At 33.5% G+C, this 13073-nt stretch overlaps 1 protein-coding gene across 5 annotated transcripts in view; it reads right to left on the bottom strand.

Moving 5' to 3' along the window:
• Positions 1 to 13073, bottom strand: part of VSTM2A (V-set and transmembrane domain containing 2A) — a 47913-nt gene that overhangs the window by 15212 nt on the left and 19628 nt on the right. Inside the window, exon 5 of one of the 5 annotated variants that reach the window (XM_005507516.3) lies at positions 8498 to 9153. The exons of 1 other annotated variant lie outside the window; for it this stretch is intronic. In XM_005507516.3, coding sequence (XP_005507573.1) covers positions 9077 to 9153 — 77 coding nt within the window. In that variant the 3' untranslated portion in view covers positions 8498 to 9076. Of the gene's footprint in view, positions 1 to 8497; positions 9292 to 11337; positions 12325 to 13073 lie in introns of those variants that run through there. 3 more of the 5 variants (XM_005507515.3, XM_021294543.2, XM_021294541.2) reach the window with 3 other exon arrangements.

Below are 13073 nucleotides of genomic sequence, written 5' to 3'. Positions count from 1 at the left end.
GAAAAAAGATCTTGTTTTTCACAGTTATCTTCAAAATATATCTCTTAGGGTATAGGAGTTATAGTGTAAAAAACTTGAAAATCTTGAAACAAGTCTTTATTGTTGGACAAGTTTAAAAGAAAATACTACAGCTTTACAGTCTTAGCCAGGGTGATGGTCCTATGCTTGCTCTCACTCAGAAAAAACACTGAAATCTCTGCACTGTTCATTTCTGCAGCATGTAATAGTGTCCACCTAGTTCAGTATTTAGTGCTCAAGAGTTGGTGGCATATTCATCCTGCCTCCCCAGCGTTGTGTTCTTCCATTAGCATAGCTTAACCTGCACTAGGTGCTTTGTATGCTGGTTCATTAGCAGATCTTGTGCCAGCTTACTAAATGACATTCATCTTAAATTCCCCAAGATGTTTGGGTTATTTTTCTGCATGACAGTTCTAAAACATTTCTGCCACTCCACCTGTTTGTTACCACACCACAGCTAGCAACTCAGAGTGATGAAACAAGTGTTTCTCATCCACTTCCACAACATTGTATGGCTTAGTAGCTTAAATTGCTGAAGCAGAATACAGAATACAATCCAGAAATGCATGATAAAATGAAGACAAATGAGATATTTTAGAATTTTGCAATGGGAATGTTTCAAGTAGAGCTTCCATTGCAGTAAATGTGACGGCAAATATTTCTGAACACTGTTTCAAATATGACTTGCGTATAACAAACTCATCTTAAAGAATAACATGTCTTTCTTTTCCTAAGGAAATGTTTAGCATAATTTTATTTGTACAGTGAAAATATCTGAAGGCCCACATACTTCTGTAAAACTGCCTGTGTTTTTTTATGTGCTACATATTTCTGAGGACTACCAAAAGCCTAGTCTGATGAAGAAGGAAAAGTGGCTAATTAAAAATAAAAAATCTCTGCATGTCTGTATTTCCAGGGTAGACATTGATATTACTGCTGGCAACTACTGATCAGTAGGAAAAGTGTGAAGAAAACACAAACCATCCATCTGCTTCATTCATTTGTTGAGAAAAAGAGCTGTGTTACCATTAGCAGGTCTGTCTCTGTAATTCTATGTCTTCTGTGTACCTCTTCCTGGCAAATGTTTCAGATACCTATATTGTTTAACTTTATAGTTAACCATACTAAATATCATTTAACTTAAAAAATTACAAGCAGCTTTAAGGTTGTTATTTTTTGAAACAAATAATAGAGCATAAATTCCCAAACATCTTCTTAAAGCTCATGATGATAAAACCGTGACTCTTTAATGTCTCCAATAAGACTTTGTTTTAATATTAGTTATACTTGATAATTTATGTTTCATATTGTTTTGAATGAGGATTTTGGCTCAATGTGCATTTTTTTTTCCTCTATATTTGCTTATATTTTATTTAAATGTTGACATACCTTTCATAAGTGAAAACAATAAAGCTGGGCTGTAAACTTCAGATGAACCAGTATTCTCTATCTTTGGAGGTTATTGCTGAGGAGAGAAGTTTTCTTGTACTTCCATATTAGTGTCAATCACCAACACAGAAAGTGAGGAATTTTGTCCAACATTCTTTATTTTTCAGTATTCTATATTTTATTTGTCCTATGGCTTAGGAGCCTTAGAAAGGGAACAACTTTTATTGTTAGACAAATCCCATTCAGTGATGGGAGCAGCTTATATCTGAGATCTCCAATACACATCAGACATTCAGCATTTCTAGAATCCAGACAATGACAGATATCCTGAAGGTGTGTACAGTGCCGATGTGTAAATTCAGTACGTCCTGTGCTTTGCACAGGATTGTCAGCAGTTTTACATACATTATTTCTGCTGCTGCATGTACATAATATATACTTTCAGAATTTGTTTCCTTGCTGGGTCCAAGAAGTATACTGGAAAAGCGAAATACAAAAATCAGAATCACTCCAATGGTTTTCTTCTGGCTGCCTCTTTTTCCTGGGTGTTTCACATACCTAATTAGAACGAACTCCAGGCAAGAAAGTTTGGTGTGTTTGTTGTTGTTGTTGTGTTGTTTTGTTTTTTTGTTTGTTTGTTTTTGTTTGGTTGGTTTTTGAGAGTGTGTGTGTGTGGTGGTGGTGTTTTGTTCAATTTTTTTTTTTTTTTTTTTTTTAATTTGGTTTTGTTTGTTTTTCCATTAATGCAAGTAGCTCTTGGCACATATTGGTTATTGGGTCACTTTTTAAGCCTTTTATGATATCTTCAGTGATAAGAACTATTTTTAAAAAATCTACAATTCTTATGAAAATAATAAACATTGCCTTAATTTTTAAGAGAAAATTATCTAAAAAGTGTAATAAGATTTTTCTGCTATAAAGCTAAATATAGCAGAAAATTTTCCTTTTTTTAAGTTTAGAAAATTATTTTTTGTGTAATATATTTTCATCTCCTGAGTGTCCTCATCACTGATAATCAAGTGTAGGGCAATGATGGTGGAGCGGACGCAGCTGACGGTCTCTTTCGGGTTGCCATCATGCAGATGCAAAAGGTAGACAGACCCCTCCCCTAGTTACAAGACCTTCTTTCAGATCAGTTGAAAGAGTCACAGTTTTGGGAGGAAACCTTTGCATTTTGCTAGAGAAATTGCATTTAATTTCATTGAGTGTTTCACCTTATTTCAGAGCTGAACTATCAACATCACTTTTTTACAGCAGTAATTTGGTTTGGTAGTCCCTATAAAGATCCTTCATTGTTGGCTGTTGTAGGGAAACAGAAAGAATCATGCCTTCTGTTTTCTGTCTCTTACACAGGAATCCAATCAGTAGGTGAAATAACTAGCATCCACATTCCTACGTCTTTTTTTTGTCAGTATTTAGCCCCATTGAGGAGATGCCACTTATGGGCAAAAGTAATACATGTCACGTCTAATTCACCAAATAAAAGGCATTCAGGTGATTTAGTAAATAAGTTGACATTTATTTTTTATAAAGCATGAATTCGTCCTTTTCTGTTATGGTGAATAAGTAACATTTTGAAACCTGAACCAGTGTTAGTTAAAATCCAAAAACTGAAGTGTAGTGCAGATGATAAAATTTGGAACCTGGTTTTTAAGAAGTATAATTGCCAATCATTTGAAGTGTTTGTTAAGTCAACTGATATTCAAAGAAATCCACAGCAATTAACAGAGTGTTCTATCAGAAGTAACAAAAGAAGTCATCATCTCCTTCCTTCTCAACTTTATATAGAAGTATTTAATATATAATATATATAACTTTGCTTAAAATCTAAACTGCATGTAATTTAAAAGGTCATAGTTATATAAGTCTTTTACATAAAGAATGTTTGAAACTTTGCCTCTTCAAGTATTTAAATTAAATAGTTTATTTTAACCAGCTAATTGTCATACTCAGTGTCTCATTTTTCAAGTTCATGGTATATAAAAAGAGGAAAAGAATTCATAGTCTATCATGTATGTTTTGGCTTCCTTATGAGCTGTCACTATAAATAGTCTCATGGACACATAAGGCCTCTTTCTGTGCTGTAATGTTGATGTAAAGGAACACTTCAATAAGTGAAAATTCCATTTGCTCCCACCTGAAGGCCCTCCATACTAGCAGTACAATACAATTGGAATTCAAATCTAGAGTATTTATAGATCTACAGATAAGAATGGGTTACAATAAAACTTTAAAAGAAAATCCTACCAGAAACCTTTTTTTTTTAATTAAAGTGTTTGCCATATTTTGAAACTTTTGAGATATTACTGGTTTGTGATATTCTTCCAGACTTGTTCATGGATTTAATTGTTGCCATTCCTCATAATGATTATAAATGTATGGAAAAAATATTCTGAGATGTAAGTATTTATCATTTCAAAACTCAAATCAACCTGTCACTAGTAGTTACAGGGAAAATTACTGTATTTGTGAAACTTACAGAAGAATCCTCTCTTTAGCTGTAAGATGATGATTAATTGAAAACACACTAGGAGCTGGGAAGTCAAGCTGAAACACAAATCACTTTCTCTGTTGCTTCTTCCCCATAAACCTACAAACAGAGATATTTTGAGGTGATAAGACATGTAAACATTTATATTGTTTCTAAATGAAAAGATTCCTTTTTTCCCCCAACTTCTTTCATGACAAAGATGACATTATTTTGTCTCCTGTCACCTTGTAAGAAGTGATTATTAAGAAATACAGTATTGTCTCATTTTTCATATTGAAGCACTGGCAAGGAAAAAAAAAAAGGGAGAATAGAAGAATAACACAAAAAGGATAAAATGATTGCAATTACGCTTGACTCTCAAGAAAGAACGTTTCTCTTTCTTTGCAAGTAACTTTACCAATACATTGTAATTCATTATTACAGAGAAATTTAACTTTCTTCTTTGTTATTGTCTTCCTGTACCGTTTAAATGAAGAGCACCAGGAAAACAATGTATAATCTTTTAACTATGTGAATGTATGTGCAAACTTTATGACTGTGGAATCAAATAAATCAATATTTAGGAAGCTCAGTCCAAAAGATTGAAGCCATTAATGATGACTTGCATTAAGCAATTTACTCTGTGCTTAGCATTGTTTAGCTAAGCTAATCATGGAACATTAACCTTTAAAAATTATATTGCAAAGCATGTTGATCCCATTCTTGGTTCTTAATGCTTTTAGCTCTGTAAACAGCATTTGACATTTACTGATAGTAATGTCATAGAAAAATGTTCTCCCATCATGCAAATAACAAAGATTTGAATTGTTTTCTCTTCCTTTTTTGAGGAAGGAGTTGAAGATTGGCAGCAGTGAAGACTTTTTTTTTTTAATGGTGAATTAAACGATGATATCACTGTAGACATCATTAGAAGTTAAATGTTTAACACTGAAAAATATTAGGCAAGCATTCAGACCTTTGCAGTGGCCACAGATTCCACATTTCATTTGGATTAAGCAAAAATACTTTAAAAAATGAATTTGAGAAAACCTGTTTCTAGGGTGCGTTCTCATCCTAAATCACAACAGCACTGAATTACACACATAGGTATGATCCTCTAAGCAGTTCTATTGCTTTTGCTCTGATGCCTCATATGTTTGTACCTACTTCTGATCTTTGCCTTCAGGTAGTGCTGTAATATAAATATTCAATATTGAGAATGAAAGAGAGATAACAGTAATTCTTGTTAGATTCAATGTTTACCATTAAAATTTTCTAGTATCTTTCTTAACAAGAGTCCTGAGGAACAGTCAATCTTAATTTAGTCTGCCAAACTTTTTTAAATCTATGGTCTGAGCACCACTCCTGCTCCACAAATTTCTTTGAATAATCTACAAAATGCAGTTAAGAAAGTTCAAATGTGTTATGCATCAACTTGCATTCACAAAGTTCCAGGGATAAGAAGAACACTGGTAATCACTGAAAAGGAACAGGCTCAGTAGCAGTAGTAATCCATGATAGTAGTACAAAAGTGCTACAGATATGCCATTGGCATTTGAGTTGGAATATGTTCCTTTTAGCTTCACAAGACATAACATTTCAAAGTGTGTGAGCTGTATTTGGATGGCATATACCTTGAAATACAAAGGTGTTTAATACCCACCCATGTTTACACTTCCATTAAAACCAAAAATTGTTGGAAAAATCTGAAGAAAGTCACATATGCAATGAGGCCTTGGGTACACCAAGTGAGAAGAACAAGTCATGAAAACAACGACCTCAAAACTGAACTATTTTTGTAGAAATGTTAAGATGGTTGGCTTTTGAGAGATTTTGCCACTGATGGATGTAAGTTGCCCTTTTAGATATGTAACTCAATGGAAGATATAAGGACATAATTATGCCAGTTTTTCTCTATTAGTGTTAAAATCTAAACTAGATTTGGGCCAGCACAGAAAAAGGCAGTAGTTCCATTCCTGTATCACATACTATTGATAATGTTATTCTTAGGAAAAAAAGGGGGCTACTCCAGCTTAACTTCAATTTTGAGAATTTGTTGGAGCTTCAAGTAGATTCCTGATATGAAGAACTGCTGTTAGGACATAGCATGGAATTTAGAAATATAATACTCACTCTTGTTAGAAGTCGTTGCTGCATTCACACAGCTTGGCAGAAACTGTAAAGATGGGGTCTACATTTGCAACCAGAAGGCCTGGACCAGCCCAGCCTCATCTGAAAAATTTGGTTTTATTATCTTGGGGAGGGAGGAAGGAGCATAACTGCTGTATCCCCTTAGCAACTCATGCAAGATTTAAAGGCTTTTCAAAAGTCCTACAGATTTATCTTTTCCATTCTTTGCTGAAGCTGTTGAAGAATGATCACAGATCATAATACAGCACTTTCCTTAGTAATGTCTTCTGAGTTGTTCTGTCACACTAGTCCAAGTGGTGTAGAATCCTACTTTTAATTTCAACTGGTTCTTTAATCTTACTTTCTAGTACATGATGATTTATATCTAAGCAGCTAACAGCAGAAAGTGAAACACGGTATCAATTTAACATAGTAATCAGAGGCTAAATTTAACAATGTGAGGCTAAACTGCTTCTGAAAAATGACATATGTCACTGCAGGTTGTCTATATGACTATGTGCATACACAGAATATTCATACAAGATATATGTATACAGTAAGCATACGAAACACATATGATGTTAAGCATTTGGTTCTGATTTAGATCAATGGAAACTGAGGGTTCCGAACTCCACTTCAGAGATTCTCACAGCATCCAGTCATAGGTATCTATTTCACAGGGAAAATGTAGCATTTCCTCCAGAGCTCTGAAAGTTTGGTACCATAGGTGTATTCAGAAAATGAGACTTCAAAAAAGCTTCAGCACATTTTTCATTTGCTTCCCCTTTGATCCACGATATTGGTTTTGATTCAGAACACTTTAACGGCAACTGTTTTTATTTACTTTGTCAGTAGTCTGATAAACTGTTACTACTATGGAACAAAACCTTTTCAATACACAATATGCCTAGTGGATCATTAATTTTATGTTGATATAAAATAACTTTTTCCCATTTTCTCCTGACAGTTATTCCTGATTTAGATTCCTGTATTAGACCAAACTTTTACTCTCTTTATTACTGCTAAACATTTTCTAAAATCAAAGAAAGACTGACTCTTTTCAGTCAAGTTTACAGTACAGAATACTTGGTTAAGGGAAATAAGATTTGCACTAATATGCTATCCTCTTCCAAAGCATTGGTGTGTTACAGTTTGATTCTATGCTACTATTTGTTCTTTCTCCTCCAAAATTAATGAATTAACTTTAGACTTACGGGCATTTTGAAATAAAATGTTAGACCTGTAGGCCATGGACTGGTGAGATATTAAACATAGTTTATAAACTTCCTTCTACATTACTTACAAAAAGAGGAGAAATGACACAGCTGACCACACTGCAGTTACTTAATGCTGCTGTAAATAGTTCATAATAAGCATGTGGTACATGTGATTGTGCTGATAAATGAAAGGGTGTGGATTGTTCATCATCAGTGGAAGGAGTGGAACAAGAAAAAAACCTTCCTGATTGCAGCTGCAAATGATAGCAATTTTTCCTTCCTGCATTAATGAATGTAATTCATGTACTGCGTATTACTTCATTCAACAGCAAAATTCTTACATTCTATTCACAGGCTTAAAGTATTTTAATTAAGAACATCAATGAGTAATGACAATCCACTTACAGAAAAAGCAGAGAAAGATGCTTCTTTGGTCATGTAGAAGGAGCTGTGATCTGAATATATTTTATCAGTGTAATAAACTCATTTTTCTAAAACTCTTTACCAAAATAATATCATTTGAGATGTGTTCTGTTTTATTTGTCTGTTTTCCCCTTCTAACCTTCCTTTACATGCAGTATTTGACTGCAAACCTGCATTTTACACTCTAATGATCAAATAACTTCATTCTCTATAAACATCAGGAATTAAAAGAGCTTTCAGCATCTGAACTTGAACACAACATACACAAAACTAAAATAATTCATTGTCTAGAGACTATAACAAATTTTAATGTGCATTTACAGAGTAAACAGAGGGCTGAAAGGGGTTAAATCAGTGGAAGTGAAGGTATGTATTACAAAATCCACACAGTACTGAATTACAAACTAAAAAATGATGTTTTGTCAAAAAAGGAAATAAGATGTCTATTGGTGGCACGACATATAGATAATATTAAAAACCGGCTTGCATGAGGACCAAAGTATGTCTACTCTGAAGTTATATCACACAGACTGTAAGCAATTTACAGAATTTAAGTTAGTTTTGCATATACAGGAGTTGCAAAATTAGAGAAAACACACTAAAAATAGAACGCACACACACACAAAAGAAAAGGTGTATATATATATATAAACCTCCATGTAATCATCAGGGGTTGGCCTAAATCAGTAACTGCCACCATTGAATAAGAAATAAACAAAAATTAAGAGGGGAAAAACCCATGGAGGAAAAGAATAATTAGAAGAAAAAAATAAAAATATCCTCATCTGTTTTCCAGAAACGACATCCTCTACTCTGCTTAGCTGCCTTGTAGAATTTCTTTTCTCCTCTCTATTCCTCATGAAAAAAAAAAAAAAAAAAAAAAAGGCTTTTTGATAAAGTTTGTGGAGTGTTTTATTTGGATCAATATTAAATCACTATGTTTTGTTTCATTATTTGGCCTCTGTTTGCTTCCAGGCTGGAACGGTTCTTTCAGCGTAGGAAACCGAATGTCATCCATGGTTAATTCTGTAATACTGATGACTCGCAGGCCAACCCCTGAGAAGTAAAAGATGAGGCTTCTCCTTGCCGAAAGAAAAGGAAACTAGGTCTTGCTGTTACAAAACATTTGATTACATCACACCAGTTCTCTTCAAATGAAAGATCAGTGATACGCCAAAGAAAATAAGATATATCAAGAAAACATGTGGTATCCTCTTCTTTATTATATTTATTTATTTTATTTATTTAGTATTTTTATTTGTACTTCCTGAAGAAGGTGCTCCTTGTGTAGAGATTTAGAGTACATTGGGTGCAGAGTGGTGGTTGGAGGTTAGGGTCAACTTTGCTGTCCGCTCCGTGGATTTTACAGGCGATTTGCTCTTTGCTTTAAGAAGAGAAAGTGATATTGGAAAAAGTCAGCACTTTTAGATTAAAGCAAAGCACCCTTCACAAAGCCACAAACAAGAAGCAGGACAGAAAGTCCATGGCTTGTAGCTATCCTCGCACCTGCGGAAGAAGTTATAAGATATTCGCTCATCTTGCAGATTTCCAATGCTCCTTATAAGGCTGTTTTAAACACATACATTTATATATTTAATTAGCTTGCCAGGTTGGCTCTGGTGCCCATGAATGTCTTGGCATGCACTGCAAATAACAACACATACAAAGTATTTCAGTCCCGGGGAGGTTTTTTGTTTCGCTTTGCTTTTGTTTCTTGTCTGTCTTTTTAAACAACATTATCCAGTGAAACCATATACCAAGAGAAACAAACCCAAACATCTTCAACCTCAGAGTGTTCTTTACAAAGTAATTTCCAGCATCATATCATTGACTGCTAACAAAAAAGTCATCTAGTGGCTAGTTAAAGAATATTTTCTTGTAAAACAGAGAAGATATTGGCAAATGGCTGTGCTATTTACAATGGTGAAACAATGCTAAAAGATTTGGAGTATTTATTTTTAAGATTTTTTTTTTCTTTTTAAAAAGCTATGAAAACAATGATACATGTCATTATTTTTTAAAATGATGACTTTATATTTTAAGTGTGTTATCAGAATAAAAACATTCATAACTAGACTAATTAAACAGAAAGGTTTTCACACTAAGGACATGAGTATTTAGATGTCTTACATACCAAGTCTCAGTGCTTGATAACTCCCTATATAATAAAGGATTACATTCAGAATTTGAAACGTTACTTGAGCTGAAAATCATAAATTTAATTTGGTTATGCTATAAATAAAAGTTCAAATTATAGCAGGTTTATGAATGATTAACAGATTTTATATCTGTGTTGTATACTTCAAAAAGATGAATGTTATTGATGGTTGCAGGCATCAATTCTATAACAAATACTGGCGTTATAACCAGTCCGTAATAATGCTGGACTTTCAATAACTGGTTATTTTTAAAAAAATCTAGTTATCGTGTATAAGCTATTTTTGTAACGAATTTAATATTAAACTGAATGCTGGATTTCATCGCAGCCCCCAAAATCACATTTATCTTCTCATTAAGAGTATACACAATGAAAGCAAAAAGAACTCAAGGCAAATGCTCATTTTTAAAAAAGTTTTCAGATGTTTATCAGTAAAACATTTCTCTGTATCTGCTCTGTTTGTAAGTGTAGCCAGAAGTCTTTATGTTCCTCTCTTCAGCAATTTTTCTCTTCAAAAGCAGGAATTAAACTAAATCCTGAATATCTGAACACTGCTTCTTTTTGGAAATACATGATGTGAGATGTTGCATATGTAATATTTGCCATAAAAGACTCTTAGTCCTCTGTCACATACACAAGGGCTTCTGAGTAACAGTGATATTTCAACTATCCATGTGTGAACTGCATTTCTAAATGAATATTAACTTTTAAATGGAAATGTGTCTCAAAGAGATTACTAAGATTTTTGAAGAAGTCCAAGGGAACTCTGAGCTTAGTTCCTGCTGGACATAGACAGGAGTGGGAAGTCTGCTTTTCTCCTGCCCATCTGATAATGCTAGCCTACCTGTACCACACTGCAGTAGTTTGCTGGGCTTCTCAAAACACTTTTTCTGTATTAGAAAGAAGAAAACACACAGGCAAATTTCCTTCTTTACGTGGGTTGTTCTCATACAGGTAGAATTTACAAGCTTGCGCCCAATGGTCGAGTTCAATTTCTGGTTGTGATTTTATTGCAGCGTGGTTTTGTTCTCTCTTTTCTCTAAGGTGTAAAACTTGTCATTTGATAGATTTTTATAAAGGCTTTTATTTCCTTAAATAGGTTAGCAGAACTTAGTTAGAACCTTTGTTAATGTTAGATCATGTTGTGATGTATTGAATTATTTTCACACATTTTATTCTATTTGAATGTTTTTTTTTGATTGAACTAGAGAAATACAGTGCTCAAGACAATTCTAAAGAGGTCTTTGGAGATACATTTCCTCTGCACAAAATATGTACAATGCAAATAAGCATAAATACTCAGAAGAGTCTCATGAATATTTTTAAAAGAGCTCTTCTAACAATTAATGGCATTATAATTTGAGAAGTAGAAAGTTGTAATGTGTGGAAGAGAAATAGTATGACATAAAATACTTTTGACTTAAAATTATTTCACAGTGGGAATAGTAGTACCATAATATTTGCAGGCAAAGCATTCTCTGATTGTTGACTCGTTTTTTTTTTCCATACAAAAACTCTGTAGTGGTCATATATTGCAAACAAATGACAAAATTTTTATTTCTAATGTTCAGTCTCTGTATAAATCACAACCTCCCTCCAATTCATATCACATGTTTTACATCAATATTTTTCTGTAAACAGCAAGTTGGTTTTTCTTTATCTTGCAAAAGATTTAGCTTAGTATGCATGCTAAAGTGCTAAAGCATTTTGTTTGTTTGTTTGTTTGTTTTCTGGAGATGTGTAAAAGAGCTGTATTTTTTTCTCTCATGAACCCAAGTATTTATTTAGATTTTGGGAGGGTGAAAGCTGCAAATATAGAATAATGACATAGCAAAACTGAAAACAGCCTTTTTAGATTTTTTTCCTTTTTCTATTCTGACACATTTACTCATACTCTATTATTTTGCTTTCCATCTCAATAAAGGATAAGCAAGCATAAATAGTCAGAAATTTCCATTTTGACTGCAAATCTAAAAGTTATAGGGTGTTTAAATCAGAGATTTACTTTCATTATTTCTAGACTTAAGTCAGAGGCAAAGTACAGATCAAGATCCAAATACAAAGGTCTCAAAAATACAGAGTATCCAAATTCAGAGTTTTCATGCAGCTTATTTTTTCGTGTACAATTCTGATCAGTACATAAGTAGTATTACTGGAACTGTGAGCATGGTAATATAAGTAAGAAATGGTCAATCTGGCTGTGAATTTGCTAAATCAATTACTCATTTCCCTGTAGTTTCTAACATTATTTTATAATTAGCATAATGAAAGGTAAAATAAATTTTATTTCAGATCAAGAACACTGGGAAAAACTGGACTACAATTTTGTTACCCTCAAAGACTGCGACCTGGAAGAAGAACAGCAGTATGTATGCTTATATTCTTTCTATGTTATTAGTGAAACTCTACTTGATGTGTGGATCAGAGATTCTCACATTTTGACCTATCGGCCACAGGGATCCAGTTAAATTCTTCCCGACAGATGTAAATGTTCATATGTTGTCCTTTGTTTCCTGCCCCTGACATACATCCAAAAGAGAAAATATCCATGAAATCCTTAGTCTTCTCCTGTACACAAATGCTGTATTGCCAAAGTCATGTGATCATGAAATAAGTTTCTGTGTAACAGCATGAAAGAGTAGTTCATGCCATTAAACTCTTTGAAACTGTGATTTATTCCAATATATGGCTTATTTAAATGCTAGGCAAACAGAGAAAAAACAGAGTGATAAATAATTTTGATCTTAGTGTTTAAAATAATAAACTAATCTGTCAAAAATGCTGAACCATATTTCATGGCTCATAATCTATGGATCAAATAGCTAAACATCAATTTTGTTCTGTTAACGAGATTAATTATAGAGCATCTAAGTATAAAATAAAGCCAGCAGAAGTTGCAAATTGTTAGTAAACCCTGACTGATCAAAAACTAGTTACTCACTGCATGCCTGAGTAGCTATATCCTTTGCTTTCATTAAGATATTGATCAGAAAAAAATTGCGTAAAAATACATGGGATTTTGGAAATCAGACAGAGAAAAGCAAATGCCGGTTTCACAATTTTGCCCATTTATTTGTCACAACTGGACAAAGCACTGATTTGTAAACTAAGTAGCTGTCTCAGGCCCTACAGTTTTAGCATCCCCTATTTGTAAGAGTACCATACATAGTTAACCACTTTGAGTCTCAAGTAGTTTGCATATGCATGAGTTGAAGTTCAGCAAATTTGGCATTCCTTGTGCTTGCTGTGGTTTGGAAGGTCTTTGGGA

The sequence above is a fragment of the Columba livia genome, chromosome 2 (assembly GCF_036013475.1).
Source record: "Columba livia isolate bColLiv1 breed racing homer chromosome 2, bColLiv1.pat.W.v2, whole genome shotgun sequence".
NCBI lineage: Eukaryota > Metazoa > Chordata > Aves > Columbiformes > Columbidae > Columba > Columba livia.
This window is presented reverse-complemented; position numbering and strand designations above follow the sequence as displayed.